This window comes from Anas platyrhynchos, chromosome 14 (genome assembly GCF_047663525.1).
Source record: "Anas platyrhynchos isolate ZD024472 breed Pekin duck chromosome 14, IASCAAS_PekinDuck_T2T, whole genome shotgun sequence".
NCBI classification, from domain to species: Eukaryota; Metazoa; Chordata; class Aves; order Anseriformes; family Anatidae; genus Anas; species Anas platyrhynchos.
Genome location: NC_092600.1, coordinates 8262792 through 8284084, shown reverse-complemented (window position 1 = coordinate 8284084; position 21293 = coordinate 8262792). Strand labels below are relative to the sequence as shown.

Here is a 21293-nt window from a genome sequence, read left to right as displayed (position 1 = left end):
ATATGATATCAGATTCTCAAAAAAGAACTTAAATAGGGTGATTTTTATCTACATAAATGCAAATAAAATAATAATGCAAAGCCCAGATGATATGAATTTTACTCTGTAATACGGAATTATACATAGCCCCATCTTCTGTATATGCAGTTTCTAAACAGGACAAAGAGTGAAAACATAGGATTTACTAATGACTTTTTTTTTTTTGTACTCAGACCACATTTTGTACAGCAATGCTGTCTGAAAATAAAAGGAGATGGTTTTATTTTCATGAAAATACACTTAAAATCTCAATAATAAGTACATGAACCAAAGCTCTTTATTGCATCATGTGGTAAAATAAGATTTTAAGGGTGTGTCTACCCTGTGCAGGGTGTCTGAAACAGTGTAGATCTTTCTGCACCCGTCTTCCAGCAAGAAAAGTACCGCTCAAAATGCTGTCTTTGGAGGCTGGTTAAAAACTTTCCACATTAAAAATTCCAAATCCAAATTTGTACCACTCTCCTCACCCATCAGTTTTCTAATCCCTCAGTTGCCTGCACAATCTGGATTCCTTCTTATTCACTTGTTCTGACCAGGGCAATGGCTGATGCCAAACTTGAGAATAATTGTTGCATTGCAAGAGAATTAAGGGAGTCCTTGAGAGCACTTAGAAGGGGGAAAAAAAGTTAAAAAAAAAAAAAAAAAAAAAAAGTGCTTCCTGCAGTGACCAGTTCCGCTTTGTGAGCAACCAGAACTCTAACTGCAGTAAAAGTCTTGGTACTTTGAAATTAGACTTAGTACATCCAAGCAGCAGGATTATTTTGTTTCTATGGTAGTGCTGACATTCTAATACTAAGGTATGCCTTTTGGGGGGGTCTTCTTTTCCTCTAGTTGTGCCATCAAGTCCAACAATGGCCTCCTCCACTAGCCTCCCCTCAAACTGTAGCAGTTCGTCTGGGATTTTCTCCTTCTCACCAGCCAACATGGTCTCAGCGGTGAAACAGAAGAGTGCTTTTGCGCCAGTTGTGAGACCGCAAACGTCTCCTCCTCCCACCTGCACCAGCACCAACGGCAATAGCCTGCAAGGTAAGTGAAACCAGCTCTGCAACATAGAAGGCTGCTCTCAAAACCGTAAGTTCCCAGTGCCTTGAGAGGCTCTAAGTGACACTGAGTTTTCCAAGGGGAGAGGAGACAGTGGGGGATCCCTGGTGGCCTCTGTCCTAAAGTTTCCTCCCCAAAAGAGTAACTGGACTCCACTGCCAGCCCACCTAGTACCTTGCAGGTGTTTGGCAACCACCCTACCTCTAACTCGACTAATACTGATGAATTGGGAGGCTGTGTCTCTTAAAGCACAGACCTACTGTTATGATAAAAACGAGTAATATTTCAGCTTACTAATACCATCCTTTTTCTTTCTTTCCTCTCTTATTCCCTGTTGTCGTCCATTATCAGACCAGTCTTTTGTGGACTCTAGCAAGTACTCCACTGCAGGGTCTCTCCAGGGGCTGGCCTTCTCCTGAAGTACGTCACTCAATCTTCCCTTCCTTTTTTTCCTTTGTCATAGTACACTTGTGCAGAGATCCTACTGAGAGCAAATAGACCGTTACAGAGCTTGGCACAAACCTTTGCCTTTCATAAATAGAAGACACATTACAAACTAACAGCAGCATTTTCCAGTGTAACTCATACCAGGTCAAATATTAGTTAGTACTGATTAATATACTTCTGTGCCAATAAATTTCCACAAATGATGCAGGGCATCTTTGAAAGCCTCTTCAAATGTTGGTAGTAAGGGGCTGCTCCTTTTCTCTATCCCTTCCCCTCTTGTTACAAAGTATTCCAGCATTAGCACCTAAATCCATTCTGGAGCATTGATGCAGGGAGTGGCAGACAAAAGCTTGTCAAACTGAGGATGCTGCAAAGACCAGCACTGCCCATTTCATTGTTTGTTTCATCCTATTTTCCAACACTGTGCCTAAACCTCTCTGTATAATTACCTCACAGTGCATTAGTGTGCTGAGAGATGTTTTCATGCTCACTTAGACCAAGGAGTTTTCTTAAGCAGATGCAGCCAGCTGCCTCCAGCTGTGCCAGAGGTGGGAAAGATTTTGCGGTATGCATTGTGCTTCCCCCCAGACCTGACGTCTATTTTCCTTTCCACGTGCCTGTGCAAATTATCCAAAGAGCATTGAGCAGGGAACAAAATCCTTCATTTTTAAAGCTGTGTTCAGGAGGAGCTGCACAGAGCAGGGGGAGGATGGCTCCACAGACTCCACATGTCACTCTACAGCCTCTGAAAAGACAGACACTGGGCTTGCAGGCATAATGCTGATAGCACTGTTACAGCTGAAAAAATCTATATGCAGGCAGAGCGCAAGGAGTTCATTCATAAAAGCTGGGATCCATTGTGACTGAAGGGAAGCATTGTCCTCAGTGCATTTTACACCGATGAATTGGAAGGATGAATCCTTGGAGATGTATGCATACACACAAGCACACACAGAAATTGTGAAAATACTGGGAAAAAATAAGTAGCACTTGGGTGCCTTCAATAAGAATTGCTATAAATACAGACTGCATCAAGAGTCATACACAACAAAGTTTTCAGACGAGCTGTGGTGTTTAAAATATAAATTTTTATGTGTTTTAAAAATTTGGTACTGCTGACATGCTACAGATGTTAAAGGCAGCAGCTAAAAATGTTTTGCCTCTAAATTAAAAATAAAAAAGGAGGTAAGAGTTGACTGCCAGAAACTTTTGAACATATTAATGCTTTTGTCATCTCTTCTACTTGTCCCAGTATGCAGTTGAGGTTAGAGAGAAAAAGCAAGTAACAGGAGAAGGTTTTTTCAAGCACTGTTTTTCCTTTCACAAGACACAGAATTCCCAGATTCCGCCTACTGGGTTATGGAAAGCAATTATGGAATAAGCTGAGTGCCGGATGCAACTGGGGCTTGCTGATTGCCTCCTCATTATGTCACATCCAGATCTGTAATGCCCAGAAACCACACAGATCTGAGTGTTTCCCCTAATTTTTATTTAGCAATTCAGTTTTTATAATAGGAATGAGCCACCAAGAGATGGTTCATTTTTAGGTCATTGCTGAACTTCTTGGTGAGTTAAAGACATACAGCCTTTAGCCCCATGCCTTCTGACACCACCCGAGGCTTGTAATAATGACTCAGAAATGCACTGCCTGTTGTGCCTTATTGCTTAAATAAACAACCTTGTATAAGGAGGCTGTCTTATCTCTCTTGGGCTTCTGGATACATCAGAAAGCAATCAAGCTTTCCTTATGTAGCTCAGATATCAGCAGAACTCACTAAAACAACAGCTACGCTTATCTGTTGTTCTCTTTGCCATGCAATTTTGTAAAACTCAAAATACATTATTTCTGTAATTTGCTCATGGCAAATACAAATTAGTGTACGATAAAAGAAATAATGCCCATTGCTGATTTTTTCTAGTCTCTGCCCTGTCTTTTTGGAGGTGTTGTGATCTCATACCTACAGTGTTTCCCACTGCTATCTCTGTTTTCAGGATCAATAACAAGCTACAGCTGAGAGAATTTGCATGACTAGATGTAGCACTTATGGAATAAAAGTAGAGTGATATAAATGAAGACTTGGAAAGAATGGAAATATCAAGGCTTTTAGGCAGAAAAGAGATCGTTTTGTCATTTGCCTTGTAATTTAATTCAGAATTTCAGAGCTCTTCAAAGGCAATAATGCTTTGAAAAAATGAGCTAAGATCTGCATCTGTACTGTTTGCTTCCAATGGCAAAAGGTGCACAGCTGATATGTAACTATGGGAAAATATCTAAGTCATGAAGGGGGGGGGAATTGCAGTTATGTCACCTTTGGTTGGGATCCTACAGAGTAGACAACTATGTTGGCCCAAGAGAGAGGCAATTCTTGGCCGTTTTGGTGAAATTGATTTGGTTTTAATGAATCTTTCAGATTGAGTTTTTTTTGGTTGTTGTTGGAATAATATTTTGACATTTTCTGAAGTACATGCAATTTTTCTAAAGCAAAACAACATTTTGTTTTAAAGTTTCACTAAATTTAGAATTTAGAGGTATGAAAAGGACAGCATGTTGAAGTAGTGTGAACAGAGGATTGATCAGCCATCTGATTTTGTTCAGTTGCACTCATCACATACAGGAAGACTCTATCCATTTCCATCTGCTTAACTCCTTGCTTATCTGAGCAGTAAAGGAGGGAGCACTGTTCTTGGCAGTGCTCTTTGTGCTGTAATGTACATTTCTGATGTCCAAACACTGCTGTTCCACCTCAGTGTTCTAAGTAAGTGCTACCCTGAAATCTCCAAGTGCTTTTCTAGTAGGGATAAAACTTATCCACAGGTAAGAGACAGAAGCAAATCAAATTACTCAATGTAATACAGTGAGAAAGAAGAACTGGGACCACAACCTGTGTCCCAAGTCCCTGCCCATGTCCTTTGCTTTTATTCATACAGGGAAAATTACACTCTCACCTTTAGCTGTGGGTGACTGCCTCACAGGGCTGCCACAAGCAGAATTACAATCTTGTTGACTGTACCCATCGCTGTCATTGCCTATTTTATTGATGCCTTGGATGTCAGCAGGTGTCCATAGACCAGGATCCACACCCTGGCCTACAGCATAAGGAACCCAGGAGCAGAGTAGGGAGCAGCTGAATACGAAATCAGTGAGAGCATTGCCTGACTTGAGTTTGCTTCATTTTCAGTCACACGTAACAAGGGGAAAGCCTACTTGTGAGCATTCAGGGCTTGTTATGTGAGATGTTCTTGAAACAAAATCTTTTGGGATTTATTTGTTTATTTTTAACAAAGCTGTTTTTGTTTTATCCAGTGTTGATAAAATTGGCAAGGAATCTTAAAAAAAAAAAAAACAACAACACACAAAACAACAACAAACAAAAAACAAACACCCTATGTCAAGGAATCTTAAAAAAAAAAAAAACAAAAACACAAAAAAAAACAAACACACAAAACAACAAAAAACAAAAAACAAACACCCTATGTCAGTAAATGCTATACAACTCACTTTTGAGTGTCTTCTTGTAGGGCATAAACAACTTAACTCACCTCTCTATCCCTTTTATCTTAATTTCCAGCACCTTGAAGAGCCCTTATGTGGAGTGAAAACAATCAGTACAGTGATTCCACATAAAAATGTTGCTGAATAATAAATTCAGGAATCAAAATTCTGCTGTATACTTGCAACATGTCACCTCTGAGGATGGCCTGCTGCAAACATGTGGATGTGTTTTGCATTCTCGCCTTCTCCTCTCATTTTATTTCATTTAATCAGTGCAGTTTACTCGAGCTGTTCTCCCCTTGCTGATTAGACTTGTAATTCTTGCACATATGGTGGTGTTTGTGGAGAAAACATTTCCCTCCTCTCCCCCTCCAACCCCAAATCTGTGAGCCTTTTACTTTGGCTCTGTTCTTATCAAATAATTGCAGCTGTAATTAAAGCACAATGAATCAGCACCAGTCACAGGGTTGAGTTCTTCCTTAAGAAATTACATGTCCAGATGTCTGAGATGGCAGGCGGTTCTAGCATTTAAATAATGTGCCCATGAAGTGCCGCCAACCTGAAGGCGAATCTGTTTTCTACCTTTTTGCAAATAACCCTACAAGTGGTGTTTTAAAGATGCATTGTTGTTACAGCTTTCATCATTAACTTACATGACTATCTCCTGTAATGATGTGCTTGCTCACAGTATGTCACTCGGACACTCCAGACCTGCCTGGAGGTCAAGCTAGGTGGAAGATCATACCTATTGATGTTTAAGAAATGCCTCTTCTTTAGGAGAGGTGGTGGTTCCGTAGAAACTGAGGTTAGAAAGTATAATAAAGGAATACTGATGATGCAATTTACCCAACAAAAGAGAGGCCATTCTAAATTAACATTAACGTACTATTCATAATGTAGCTGGTGAAATATGCTACAAGTGTAATAAAACCATGAGCTGCTGGTCTGCAAAGCCATCAGTTAGTTAAGGGCATATTCAACTTAAAAAATGGATTTGAGGGCTTAAGTCCTTTTCTGAGCACTGGAAATGCATATACGTCTCCGGGCTGAACAGCAGACTAGGAAGAGAAAACTGGCATAGGAAAACAAACCACTGTTACTCTGCCTAATGCAACAAACACACTGCCAGATCTGTAACACTTGGGGCTTATGGGACTTCAGCCATTTGCTCATATGTAGAGCAAGTACCTTTCTTTTTAAAAAATAGAATGTGTGGCAATGGCTGGGACAGGTTTATGTCTCCTGAACATTTTGAGATTTCGAAACTAAAATCAGAAAATTAAGTTGGGGGATGATTCTCACATCAGGCGAAGTGCATTTACTTTGTAAGGTCACTGATTTCAGCAGAGCAATTGACAACATTTTCCAGTCAGAATGAAGCTTCCTGGGATTAATGTGCATGTAGTTGTCTTTACTGCATCATACTTATATGTAAATTTAATTCACAGTATGGCCATGTATGTTGCTAGTAAATGTTTAAAAATGCTGAGGATTTTAAAAGTTGCTTCAGAATGCAGAAAAGTAACTCTTTTCCCTCTCTCTCTCTCCCCCCTCTCCTCTCCTTATGACAGCTATATCTGGCATGATTGTTCCCCCCATGTGAAAGAATTGCCTTGAAGAATTTTATTAATGAAGAGGTTGAATTCTGCTTCAGAGAGAATCTGATACAAGTCCCAGAGTGGAACTTTTTACTCAGGCCTTTTTAAAAATAAAAAAGAAATAAAGAAGAATCTTACAATAACTGCGGATTTTTAAACAAAAAAAAATCACCATCCTTGCAAATACTGAAATTAACAATCTGCAATTGCAAGGTGTTGATTCAAGCTGTCCATCCCAAATAACTGGGAGATATATTTATTGTATGTTGATAAAAAAAAAAAAAATCCACCTTTTTTTGTTTCGTTTCATTTTTTTTTGTTGTTTTCTGGGGTTGGGGGCTTGCTTTTTTTTTTTTTTTTTTTTTTTTTAAAGGCTTGATTTAACTCAATACCATTTGTCTTTTATAAATCATCCAATTACGCGAGGGACACTAGCGATGGAACTCCACATTTTTAATTTATGATTTTTTTTAAAGCTGTGTAAAGAAAAATGAAGTGGTGTCAGTTACATACAAGTCTGTATGGGACAGAATAGAAGTGCCAGTTAGTTTTTCGTAGAAGAATTATGGCCATTTAATTAAGGGTCGGCTCATACATGTTGCTTATCCAGTGGTGATTTGCTAATACGATGCATTTTTAATGTTCTCATTAAATAGATATCACTCCCTAGAAAGCTGGTATTTTTGAATGGTGAGGGTGGGATGAGTGGTGGGATTCGTAACCGCTGTCTTTACTATTGGGCTAAATAAGTGTGTAAATAATGCAACAAAACAAAGTTGCTGAAAGATTAGGTAAGGACACAAATAACAAACACATTTCCTCTTGAGCTCAGAATCCAGTGCCTCTAGATATACTGCTAAAACTGCAGGATTAGATTATCACGGCTCTCTTTAGCTTATATATCAGACTCTCTAAATGAGTGGCCTTCCTGAAGTTTAGTGTCACCGGAGCTGTGCATAAAATGCCATTTAAATTTTGCATAGCCATCACAAGACACAGACTGTGGCCATCACCCTTTGGGTGTTTTTGTCATACCCCAGTTCCCCTTGTTTTTATGAGGCAGAATGAGAAAAGGTTCATCTGCAGGTCTGTATCCTCCCAATGTAAAAGCACACATTTTTGTCACCTTCCTGCTAGGATTTGTCCTGTATCGGTCGACCCTCTCAGTTTGTATCATAATATATTAAGCAACAGGTAACTGCTTTTGAATAGTCAAATGAAAACACAAGTTTGGGGCATGGGGGGGGTGGGGCTGTTAGGAAGATTTCAAATCCAAACCATAGCTTCTGTTTTACAAAATTTTTGCTATCATTATCTGGGAAGTGTTCTTAAAAACTATTAGTCAAAGAGGCAGCAAAGCTCTGAAGATACATTACCTGATATTTTTTCTTTGCTGTTGTGTTTTGTATGTAGTTATAAATACTGTAGATTTTTGTGATTTTTTGCCAAAGTTGTTGTTCTATTTATACATTTTAATGTCTTAAGACAGTTTTTCAATATCACAATAAAGAATTTTACTGCATATTTTGCAAAAAGAGCTCACTACCTTTAGCTTGCACATACTTGCAAAATTAATTAAAGAAAAAAAAAGCTTTTTGTTTCCTGGGGTTTCTTTTTTGTTTGTTTGTTTTAAAGGGGATTTTGTAAAATATCCATATAAATAATGTATTTATCTTTGGAATTTGTACATTGCTTTTTTTTCCCCTACCCCAGTTTATTTTATTGTGTATGTTTGCTATGTGAAAAGTGCTGATTTGTTTGGTCATTCACCGTTGTATTAGCTGTTCAAATGTGATTTTAAAACATTTCATTTATAGTTTTTTTTTTTAGTATTGTTTAAAATCATGCTTCCATTTTTTTAATTTCCACCCAAAAGCCATTGTCTATTTTTGTATTATTTGTAAGTTAAGAAGTTTTTTCCAATATATGGCAAAAGGTAGCATATTATTCTTGTAGCATTTAGTTATGTAGATTTAAAAAAAAAATGTATCCTTTGCTTTTGAAGCTTAACAAAAACTAATGCTGTTTTACTCTATTAATATGCATGGGATTTCTCCTCTTTGGAGTGACGCATTTTTGTGCATTAAATATGGGGAGAAACTTCATAGAACTCAATGAAAATACTTTCTTTCTTAAGTCTGCTTGTATATTTCTCTGTCTTTCACATAAATATAAACCAGCAGATTGGATGCCTTAACAATGCAAATCATATTCATTTCACTTGTACATTGTACTGTGCACCAGAACTGTCAATCATCACTAACATTCTAAGAAAAAAAAAAAAAAAAGGAATTGAAAAGCACAAAAGAACTGTTTTGTTACCTTAAAACAATATAACTTTTTTCTAGTCGAGCAAGAAATCATTTACAACGATGCTGCAACTGTGCATGCTTCCTGTATGAATTTTGCAATGGTTTTCACTAGAACGTCACAGTGTGATCTTTTAGGGGAAGGGAAAAAAAACAGGATTTTTTTTTTTCATGGTGAGAAAATAAAAGGAGAAAAAACTGGAAAATGTGAGAGACATCAGTTTATTGCTTCTGTGTATTCCAAGCAATTATTCTAATTCACATAGTAAGCAACAGCACGACAATGTAATCAAATTTAAAGCCATATTTTGTCCAGTGACACCATCAATTACTCTTGTAGAGCTCCACTCAAAGTCATAGCGATTTTAACACCAGTGTTAGCCATCTATGTTTGTAGTCTTCTTCTGCACCAGTGTCCAAAGATCCTTTGACAATGTGCATAATTTTGTTTTGTTGCAGCTATTTATAGTGATCTGATGAATGGGACTTTATAAAAATTCCCCTGCACCACCCTTATCTTTTACAAAGTAAAAGATGCAGCTGTTTACAGAATATGGCTTTAAGTGGAAACGTCCAGATTTCGGTTTTAAAAAGGTGAAGCTTCACAATGACTGGATTGCATAACGTATGCCTATTTCCTCACAGTTGTACTAGGATGCAGCTAAAATGAAGTCATCTCTGAAACTACTAACCTTTCACCTTCTTATCTAAATCTTTTTGAATAGACACACACACTGTACAGTTCTATTGTTAGAGAAACTAACTACTGTAGAGATTGTTATAATTTTTTTGCAGAAATTCAAGCTGTAAAAACTTTTCAACTTTCACAATATTTAATTAAAGTTACTTCCTGTCTGTGAATACAGCTCCTAGTTGTGTGTTTATTTTTCTGCTTCTGCTGGCTAGTAGATGAGAAAAACTAAAATGTAGAAGCCAGAGGCTACAGAGTTGTCTTTCTGAAATTAAGGAGAAGCAGAACTTCTTGGAATTTCATGGTGAAACACTGAAAATACTGGTGCTCTGAAACTCCTCTTACTCTGTAACGAATGGATGTCAAAGGATGCTGGCACATAATGTTGTATGTTCACCCTTATATCATTATTGTTATTGATTTTTTTTTCTTTTAATTCTATCAATCGCTTGAAGAGCTCACCTATATTTCTAGTGGCTTTCAGGGGCATATCTAGTGTTAGGTACCCAACTGCAAAGAGCTGGCTGCCTGAACACAGTGATAATGAAGTACGAGACAAAGGTATATTAGATGCACTGCCAGACACCCAGGGAGATTTAAGTTTTCATCTTGGTATCATTTAAGTTAATGGTAACACTTCCTTAGGGACACGGCCAGATCTTCAGTGACCTGGACCTCATGGCCAGCTCCAAGAAGTGCATCAAAGTATGTTGAGCTGTAACAAGCTCCTTGACCATGAAGGAGGCTCCTGTAAACTGTTTCTGTTCTACTGCCCTTCCTAAATGACACATCCATCATCCACTAGACTGGCTCTAGCTGTTTAATTTTATTTTATACTCTTCTAGTAGGAGAGGATGATAAGAATTTTTATTTCTGAGGTGAGGAAGGTTGACACACGGGCACTCAGCTAGGCCTCAGGAGTGGCTGTTGTACAGAAGACTTCGGTGAAAACCGAGAACCTTTAAATGCCATGCATAATGCAAGGCTCTGAGCATTTTATTTTTTTTTTTTTGGTAGGAATATTGATGTTGAGATTTCAGCTTAAATTATATTAAAATTTACTTACAAAATTTAAATTTGCTATAAATGTAAGCAGCTGCAAGTGGCTTCTTCCAATGTTAATTTTTGTCTACCTCTTCATTATTAGCAAATCCAACCCAGTAGTTGCTAAAGAAAAGAGAGCTGTTGGCCCATTACTTACTCTGTCCACGCAAGAGATTTGTGTCTTCTGCCTGAGATAATTCTCCGAGTCCTCGTTCAGGCGGTGTGAATGTTGGCAGGCTTCACTGCAGCCAAGGGCTCTCTGAGTGCTTGGTGCACTGATAAAAAAAAAAAAAAAGTCACATGTGGCTAAAAAGCAGACTGAAAAATGTGGGATGTAATATTAGGCAACCTGTTCTAGGTTACGTAATGGTTCTCTGGAACCAGATTTCTGCTGCAGCCTTTTGGATCTTATGAGAATTTGCCTGGCAGTGGGATTTGGTTGTATTTTTTTTGGAATGCCTCTAATTTTTTATTTAGTTTAAAGAAACCTCAGCAAAAGAAGCTCCCTTCACTGTTAGTTTCCTGGCCTTGTCTGTGTCTGTTTATTCCCTTTGGAGCCCTTCTCTGTACCTACAGGCTCATGCCACAGCTGCTTCATGTAATCATTTACATAATTCTGCTTAGCATCACAGTCTGTGTATCTTCTGCCATTTCATGGATTAGCTGAAGACATACTTCATGTTATACACTTGATTTCCTCAGCTCCTTTCTGTTTTCTGCCCCTTGTTCACTGGTCCTCTTGTTCAAACCAGGCTTCTGTTCTAATGATTGACTGGAGGCCCCAGCTCAGCTCCAGACACCTCCTGTTTCACAGTTTTAGAAGAGTTTTTTCAAAGGCAACGTTGTCCAGGCTTTTTCAGGAACACATCCACAGCATCTTATGACCATTTAGCTCATTTACCCTCCTCACCTTTTAGGGAAGCTGTCACTGAAGCTTGGTCCTCTGGTGCACGGCAAATGTTACACACTTGGTCACGCACCTGAATATCTGCTCATCTGCTCTCCTGTGTCAGACCTCCTGTTTGGATACACAGCAGACAAATGCTGCCGCTGGCAATCTTCGCTTTGCTGGGCTAAGCAAGACAAATTCTAGCAGTTGTCTTCAGGAGACTTGCCCTCATTTTCTTGGAGAATCCAAATAGCTTTTTTTTTCTTTCTTTTTTTTTTTTTTTTTTCTTTCTTTCCACTTCAAGCTTATTTCCTCACTTGGGCCTGGGTGCATATTTCAGACAGGGAAGTGGGGAGTCCAAGATGAGCGTCCATCTCATCATCTCGGAGCTGTGACCCTTTGCTTGCCCAGCTCCAGCCACAATGACTTTATTTAAGCAACACTTTCTACTTGCTTCTTTCTGCCTTCACAAGCACATTTCATTATCATGTGGTGACAAATACATGCAAAACCTAGCTGTAAGCATTCAGATTTCACCCTGTGCAATATGGGCACATCTCGGTGATGCTGTGAAGTGGTCTGACACTGGTGCTTGCTAGTGCTTGAGTGAGACATTGGTCATTTTGTTTGCTGCCCACACACTGGTCACACTCTTTTGAGCCAGTGCCACCTCCCTGCCTGCCTTTGTTGTGTTATTTCCAACCAACACCCCCCCTTTTCTCAATGGGATGTTGCCTGATTTGGGCCTCATTTATCTCCGTTTCCCCTATTTCCCAGAAAGGTCTGGCTCTGGCATCCCTTTCCCCCAGCATCTAATGCTGATATTTCAGTAGGGGAGGTCAGGTCAATACTTTAGATAAATAAGTAATAGTTCCAACACTGCAACAGTGTTCTCTCTTCCTCTCCTTGGTGCCCTTGAGGATACAGCTAGTCCAGAGCTTATGGCATTGCTCCAACATGATTGGCAGGTCATGTGAAAGAGCACACATCTTTGAAAACTTTAATATAGTCATTCCAGGACTCGAATGCCGATGACTATCCAGGTCGCAGCCTAACAGCAGGGACTGCAACTCTAGGTGGCTTTTCTGTGTAGGCTTAAAACAGGAGCAGCAAACACAGTGCTCTAACACATTTTTCCTTTCTATTTTCATTTATCTTTGACATAAACGTGAATGCATGTTTGAAGATCTCACCTAAAAACATATTTAGATAATCACCAACTCCTTTGCTGAAACATAGAACAAACTCTATCCTATAGGTCCACTCCAGCCAAAGCCTGTTTTCTATAAGAGGGAGTGAAATTGTTTGCTTTGTCACAGAAAGGGTAAAGTATATGAAGCTCTAATTTTCCCACATTTATTCATGTCCATTTTTTGCCTTACACTGTAATCTTTTCCAAGGGATCCAGTGGGGCTGCAGCTGGTATACAAGAGAGGCACCATGTCGTGGTGCTTCACTGCAGCCTGGCAGCTCTTGACCATGCATGTGAGAGCAGGAAGGGCCAGTTGTGTCTGTAGCTACATACAGCTGTGCTCTGAAGGGGCACGGGTTATATGGTTGAGAATAACCTCAAGAAAAACGTGCCAGTGAGGGTGCTTTGTAGAAAGACAACAGCTCAGGTGGCACAAAACTGCAGGGGTGTGTGTATGTCAGGGGTGGGAAACTGCATGAGCCAGTCACTCCATGCAAGAGCCATGACAAACTCTGGAAAGTAAGCCTTGAGGTGAACCCTGGACATAAACGTTCACTTTCCTGCAGTGTTTAGAGGAAAGGGGAGCTCAGGCATTGTAGCAGGCTCATCTGGAGGCTGTCATGCTGCAGCCTTTCTCCATGCTTTCCCAGATTCATGCTGCCCCCCCCAAGCTTTGAATGGGGGGGCCTGCCTGCTGCCCCTCTGCCTCCTTGCCTTCTGCCCCTGCCACCAAGGGCTCTGCCTTCGGCCTCATTTCCATGGCACGTTGCTCATCACCAGCCTGCCCCAGGCACTGCCTCGCTCCCCACCGCGCCACCATTAACTTTGCCTTCAACCTCTGCTGCATCATTGCCTTCTCCTGAGGGTTCCCTATTTATACAGGGGGGAAAATGCAGTTGCTGGGACTGGAAATATTTTGTTACCTTTTTCTACTTAAGTACGAGGCATTTTTATCTGTGCTCTCTGGAGACTTATGCTACAGTGGGACTGATTTTATCCACTTACTCAATGCACTTTAGTTCAATAATGATTACAGAACTTCTACATAATATATTAGGCATAGCTGATTTCCCAGGGTTTGTAGCCCTCTATCTCCCTAAGCATTTAAAAAGGAATCTCTCTGTGATAGGTATGTTATGAATGATACACTCCTCAACAGTCATGATGTAAAAATAATAGCAGCAGTGGGTTGGGAAGGAAGAAGTGGCAAGCATTCGGCTGGAAAATGCTGAAGCCTGCGGATAATACAACTCAGCACCAATGACTTGCTTTGTTCATTTTATCGCTGTTCGTTCACCCATCAGTGGAGCTTGCAGTCTAAGGAATTGGGCAATCCAGGCCATGTTCACAAACCCTGCCTCCTCTGCATTACTCAGACTGAAGATTTTGGCAATTCTCGGGCTCCATTCATGATTGTGTTCACCTGGTCTCTCTCTCTCTCTCTTTTTTTTTTTTTTTTTTCTTTAAATGTGCCTTAAGCTAGGCTTAAGCTGAGCTCTTCAGCTTGTTCATCCGTGGTTTCAGCAGCCCCAAATAGACACACTCAGCCCCGAGGAACCTGAAGTGTTGCAGAAAACCTGCACAATGTTTGTTTGCTTCAACAGCATAAGGAATAGTGACGTTTGTGGTCACAGCCCCCTTCATACATGAGCTTAGGCTGTGTGCCCCTGACCCCTGAAAGTCATTCCTAAGTTTTCCTTGGCTCAGGGGGCTTTCTACCCACATTTCCACAACCACAAAGACTGCAAAGCTTCCCCATCCTGGGCTGATGGGCAGAGGCTTCCCCAGACACCACTGCCCCTTCTGCTTATGTTGTTCTCCGCCTACCCCGGCTGCTCAGCATCCTCACCCTGATGGCAGAGGGCATCCAGCTCCTGCCCATGAAGGCCAAGACCTGCACGTTCAAAGCTCATTCATTTGCCCTGAGGAGTTTCTCCACACTTTACAGACTGCCTTGAATGAAGCACCTTGCTCATCTTCTCCTCATCAGCCTCCCCAGTTGGTGGTGAAGGAGCTCTTTTTCTTTTTTTAAACATAAATCTGCATTTTATTCAATTTTCCAATCATCTCTTAAATTCTGTGTTGGCTTTTGGCAGTGAGTTCCACAGGTTCGTAGCTGATTTACCCCTTGAGCACAAGGCTGTGTGGCTGTGTGGTGTAAATGCCTGAAGTAACTAGGAAAATAAAACTAACATTCACACTTTTAAGGAAAAGGTACAGCATTGAAGAGGCTTTCAGGGTAGGGCATAACTTCATTCCCTAGGCTCCCAACCTTAGATGCTATCGCGCTGGGGAAACTTGGTGTGCTAGCTCTAAGGAACACCACGGAGCGTGGAGTGGAGTGGAGACACCACGGCTAGGCTCTGTAATCAGGTGGGGCCTCGATTGTTCTTGTGCACAAAGCTGCACTTTTTGCCACCCTAAGCCAAAGACCTGTCATGTTTTGACAAATGCTGTACCCTAGTGTACTTTTTGCTCATTATAATATCATTATAATACCAAAACACACCTCCATCCCAAAAGCTACCCGCCTCCAAGGTGCGACCACCCCTCACTGAGCATGCGCTCTGAATTTCTCGGAGCCTATTACTTTAAACGGAAACGGGAAAACTTTACACCAATCATAACTAAGATATGCTTGACTAGAGCCACTCAAGCTCCACCTAAAAGATAGAAAATAATATAAATTGGCCCAAGAGAGAGGGGGTGTTAGGGAAGATACCATCATCAGGGGAGATACCATCCCGAGGACATACAACATCCTTAGGACCTCCTGACTCCTGGGATCAGTCGACGGGCTGAGCCTCTCTTCCCCCCCCATTGGAACGCCTTTGGGTGAGATCTGAATATTTGCTTATAAATCTCTATAGAGTCTTTGATCCTTTTAACGCGTTTATTTCTAGGCTGCGCACCTGTAACACCTATAGCACCTGGAACACCTATAACACCTGGAACACCTAGAACCCACACCTAGAACCCACACCTAGAACCCACACCTAGAACCCGCACCTAGAACCCACACCTAGAACCCACACCTAGAACCCGCACCTAGAACCCGCACCTAGAACACCTGTAACACCTGTGTATTTCATGCATACTAGCTTGCTTTTGCAGATAGTCACTATCACCGGCAATCCAAAAGAACCTGATTATCTGTTGCTGTAATAAACCATACTTGATTGCATTGTGATAGCTCTCATTAATGCGACTAGGGTGAGGGTGGTTATCCGTGATAGTTCAGTGTTCTGAATCTAACCAGACCCCCAGACGGTTAATGCATTGTTGGTGAATGTCTGAACGGACCCCCAGGTGGTTAATACGTTTTTGGTGAATGTCTGAGCGGGCCCCCAGGTGGTTACTACGTTTTTGGTGAATGTCCGAACGGACCCCCAGTTTTGGTGAATGTCCGACTGGTTCAGTACTCTGAATCCAACCGGGCCCGTAACGGTTAATCAGCTACACCCCTTTAACGCGACAGGCTGCTGCAGCTGCTACCGGCAGCCCCCGTGGGTCCTCGAGGGGCCGGGGACAGACGGGGATGCTGCTGCCTCTCCTCACGCCCGACACAGCTCTGATCACTGCTGCAGCCCCACGGCCGCCTGATTGACGTCAGGAAATAGCACAATGAAAGTTGCTACCAGCTAACAGCTGTTTCAACAGTTTTAATCGCAAGGGGAGCCGTAAGATAAATAAATAAATAAAGCCGATGAAGTGACAAAACAAATGGCCTGGTATCGGAGACAGATTTGAAGCTTCTGGCTGCCTTCGTGGAAGAGCAGCCTGCGAGCTCTCACACCCTCTCCCTCCCCCCCTCAAATAATTAATTTATCACTTAGCAGTGCTGGGGCTCTCCGGAAGGCGCTTGGAGACGGCGTTTGAAGGTGAACGGCAGCCCTGCAGAGCGGCCCGTGGGGCTGGGGAAGGAGGCCGTCGACTGCTGGAGTCTACAGGTGAAGCGGCGAGACTGCGAGGGGATTGATGTCAACCATGAGCCAGCAAGCTGTACTTCGTTCCGCCCTCACAAATCACTGTTATGCCCTTTCTGCTTTAAACACTATGGATCAGCTATAACAACACTTGATATTTATTTTATTTCAACTATCACTCTGATTTGTCAGGTGTATTTTTTGTGCACAGCAGGTGTACCCTAATGGGGTTAGGGAATAAACAGAAAATTGATGGGCTTACACACCCATTAGCTAATGGATTACTAAGCAAAAGGGACTCTGTTTAACCCCACTGCACTTAGCCCACTGTTAGGAGGAATGTTAAAGACTATAAGCTAACACTCAAATGTCTCTTCATGGACCCAGGGGAAGAGAGCTCAAACTTTAATGCATCTCTTTTGATAGACAGGTGAATGAATGTGGCTATCATTATGCAATCACGCATCCCTGGAACTATTTATCAGCCGCACAGTGTGCCCCAGAAACCCCTGTGTGCTCCTGGCCGGCCACGCTGCAAGCCTGTCACCGTGGCTTCAGATGTGTATAGGAAGGGTCAAACAGGAGGACGTTTCCCCAGCCAGAGGGGCTTCCCATGTCCCATTTGCACAGAGCATGCAGCAAACGCAGCGTGACTTCATGTCCCCATGCCCCTGCACTACACACCTGTTAGCAACAAGCTTTTTTCGTGCACAGGCTGTGTGCCAGCATCGGCTTTAATCAGTTATTTTAAGATAGATGTGGCTCGTTAGAATCAGAACAATGCAATTACTTCCCCTCCTCCCCTCTCTCCAAATCCCAGGATTTTATTGGCCTATTAATGGTTTGATTTGTTGTTGGTAGAAACAAGGAAGGATTCCAACTCATTGATCATATTATCCTACAGATATCCAGCAGAATAAATAAATGGGATAATAAAACCCAAACCATATGCACAAAGGTTATGTTTTCTAAATCCTTTAGTGTTCTGCATCATAGTTTATATTCCCTTTCAACCAGAAATACCCAGTGCAGTGCTGTACGTGGCAGTTTAAAAAGGCCTGTAATATTAAAGGTTATCTTTGCAACCTTTCACCATCTTTCTCGCATGGAAACAAGTCACAGAGAGTCTCACTGTCCACCCTCTGACACAGGTGTATAATCAAAAGCCAATTCAAAAGGAACCTTCTGTAAATATCAACTTGATCCAGGCATATGCATGCTTTCCTTAGAGCACCAGCAGAGTCCTGCTGACTTCAGTGGGATGGCTCCTGTTTGAAGACAAATAGATGCATGCGTGCAGGATACGTGAAGGTCGAAGAATAAAAAATCAAGAAGGAATGTAATTTTGTGTTGCTTTTCTCTAAGCAGGGACACAAGAACTCACAGCCATGGGGAAGCTAAGGCCCTTTTAGTTTCCTTTGTGCCTGCCTGCTCCTGGGATGCTTTCAAGTGCCCCTACATTTAGCTCTGGAGGCCCACCTGGTTACAGGGCTGCCAAGGTCTACACAGACAGTGCAGAGGGATGCAGGATCCTGTGACTGGGAGGGGGACGTTGCACTGGTTATGGGTTCTCTGGGCTTTGCCTTATTGCTAAGCAGATCTCTTCCTGCAGCTGGGGGAAAGGAAAGTGCTTCAGGCACTTGAAAGACTAATGCTGAGCAATTTGGTTGGCTTCAACCCACAACTCCTGATTTCTTCCTGAAGCCAGAAGTGAGCTCCCCTGCAAACTCTCAATGTTGTTAAAAAAACATGGAAAATACAAGCATTTTACAGTCAGGAGGTCCTCACAGAGCTGTTACTAACTCCATGAAGGCAGAAAGCTGCTGAGCTCTTCTTGTTAACCTTTATAAAGGATTTTGAAAAAGGGACAGGACTGAAGAGTGGAATTCTGCTGCTAAGAGAAATTACCAAGGACACCATCAAAGCCTGGGATGTCTTAGAAAATGCCATAGACACAGTGGCAATGACAGAAGTCACTAGGACTTCAATAGGATCAAACTGGCAGCCCAGTACTCTCCTTACTGTAGGGAGCAGTAGTCAAATGGAAGTCTACTGATGCCCACTGTGGACAAACTTCCCAGTTATTATCTCAAAATGAAGCTCCAAATGTGTGGTGTTGCTCAAGCGATGCAGGGATACAACTTTAGTTCTAGGATCAGTCTCTGGATTGAAGATGATTTAATTTATGCTGGAATCCATCAGCATCAGACTAAAAGGCTGGAGCAGCATAGCAACAAGCTTGTTAATTACTAAGCAATTATTTTACTCAACTTTTAGACCAAGGGGATACCTAAAATATCCACATCTGTTTCATTTTGATTTCTTGTTGTTCCTTCCGTGCTGTAGCTGAAGTTATTTTACGGTAGCTGTCAGTCATAGCAGTAACAACTTCCACAGTAGCAGCTTCCATTTGGCAAGCTCACTGTACAGAAAGTGCTGCGATGGAGCGGAAGGGGTTTCTTTCTCTTTGTTAATATCATCTTCCCCTAGGATAGACTATCTTGCCCTCTCCAGCAGAACACGCTTGGATCACACTGCAGAGTTTCTGACTGCTGCTTTTAAAAAGATATATCTGTTTGTTTCTATCAACACATTTCAGCTCCTCTGGCATGCTGTCTTTGCAGCTCTAATAGAGACACTTCACATGTAATAGGGTCACACAGTGATCCTCACGTTCAATTCCATTCCTATCACCATGTTAAATTGAAACAATGTGTGTGCATCAGATTTCTGCAGTGCAGGAAAGCTGCAGCATCTACAAGTTTTGTGATGTGATGAACCTAATGATTTGGATTTTATTTTCTTAGTACCACATTCAGCTGGTGAACTCTTGAAAATATGCCTTACCTCATTTTCTCTCTGTCTCTTTACCTCTCAAGAGCTTTCACCAACAGATCTACTTTCATGCTGGAAAAAAAAAAAAAAAAAAGTAATTCTATCAGTAATTTATGGAAATTAGAAAACTGATTAGCATAAAGCTTCTACTTGTGATAGTGGGGTTACAAAAGTGGGTTGATAGGTAAAAATGATCTCCTTAGTGATAATTAACTTTGATCTCTTAAATAACTGTTAACTTTCATAAAGAAGGAGAGTACAAATGACATTTGCATCATGGCAACTGTAAAAGGCAGAACATAACTTTCATTGGAGATTACATGATAAGCTCTGTTCTCAAAGAAAATATACTCGTTTCAAAGGAAAATGACACGGATTGTCAAGGACTGTTGGGCTTGTTCTTACATCCAGTGCTAACCAGAGTGCAGTCAGATGAGACGCTGCATATGCTTGTGCGAACAGCTCCGTACATCCATGTGGATGTTACATATTTATCTACAAGATAATGACAATACATGCTCTGCTTAGCACTTCTATGAGACCATTTATCCAAGGACTTCCAAGTACTTTATAAACATTAATTCATTCCTATTATGTGACTGTGAGGTAAGTAAATATTAGTCTTATTGCAATATTATTAGGAAATGGAGGGACACAGCAGCTAAGAGACTTCCTCAAGGACACAAGATGATAGCTTGAACACCTACCTTCTAACTCTGTGTGTGGATGTGGCCTCCTAGCAAAGTGCATACCTTTGGACATTGGAGATGTCTTGCATACTACTCAAACCTTGCTTTGAGTACTGTTTCAAAATTTTTCCCATTAATATTTATTTCTGAACAATTTCACAGTGCCTGTGTGTGGGGTCGATAGTGTTAACACCTGATTTACAAATGGAAAACTGAGGCAAAGGGGAAAAAATCCAACACACCCACTAGCTGTGGCCATCCAGTTTGAGAAACCAATGGCCCCACAGTTTTAGCTAAAGACCCCCTCCACCACCCCCACACCTCCAAGCTGCAATTCCTAGTTTAAGTCAGGAGGTTAGCAGTTGTGTTTTGTTTTCTGGGCTCATTAGAATCCAAATATTCAAGTAAAACTGAAGCAGTAAAATCCCACTTGAACTTAATCTGACGGCTAGGAAGGATTTTTGAAGCCCGGAGTAGCAGACATCAGTCACAGCTCTGCTTCTCATAATGGCCTTCAGAAAGACATGCACAGGTTGCCATCAATGAGATAAAGTAAAACAGAAGTTTTGTAGGAAACAAAGTGCACATCAAGAAATGCACGCACTCACAAGAGAGGATAGATAACTTTAAGCGGCAAAATTAAAAGCATATCTTAATAAATAAATCCTGAAGGCTGTGCAGCCACCAGTTTTTTCAATTCACGGAAAACATCTTAGAACCTTTCTTGCACACCGAAAGCTCCTGGTACACTGACTAGTTGCAAAGAAACTATTGCAACATCTCAATATCTTTCTTCAGTAGCTCCTCCAGATACGGAGTATGCTGGCCACTCTATGAATCATTTTATCCTGTCATCTCTCTTCCTTTGATATGCATGAAGTTAAAGGGAAATGGCAGTCTCCTAATTTCTATTTCCACCCAATGTCATGGGAGAGAGGAAGAGAAAAAAAGAAAAAAAAGGAAAAAAAAAAAAAAAAAAAACACCACTTTTTTAATGCAGCTTTTAAAATAGAAAAGCAAAAAAAAAATTTTTTTTATTATTTTTTTTTTTTTACAGCACTTAATAGGCCTCCCTTGCAATTTAAAAACTGATTTTCAGG

At 41.2% G+C, this 21293-nt stretch overlaps 1 protein-coding gene across 10 annotated transcripts in view; it reads left to right on the top strand.

The window, feature by feature from the left end:
- EBF1 (EBF transcription factor 1) overlaps positions 1–9792 on the top strand; it is a 272798-nt gene extending 263006 nt beyond the window's left edge. For 6 of the 10 annotated variants that reach the window (XM_027468380.2, XM_038186283.2, XM_038186282.2 and 3 more), the window contains 2 exons: positions 871–1065; positions 1432–4964. In XM_027468380.2, coding sequence (XP_027324181.1) covers positions 871–1065; positions 1432–1499 — 263 coding nt within the window. In that variant the 3' untranslated portion in view covers positions 1500–4964. Of the gene's footprint in view, positions 1–870; positions 1066–1431; positions 4965–6591 lie in introns of those variants that run through there. The other 4 variants (XM_027468383.3, XM_027468384.3, XM_027468382.3 and 1 more) reach the window with 1 other exon arrangement.
- Positions 9793–21293: the final 11501 nt, after the last annotated feature.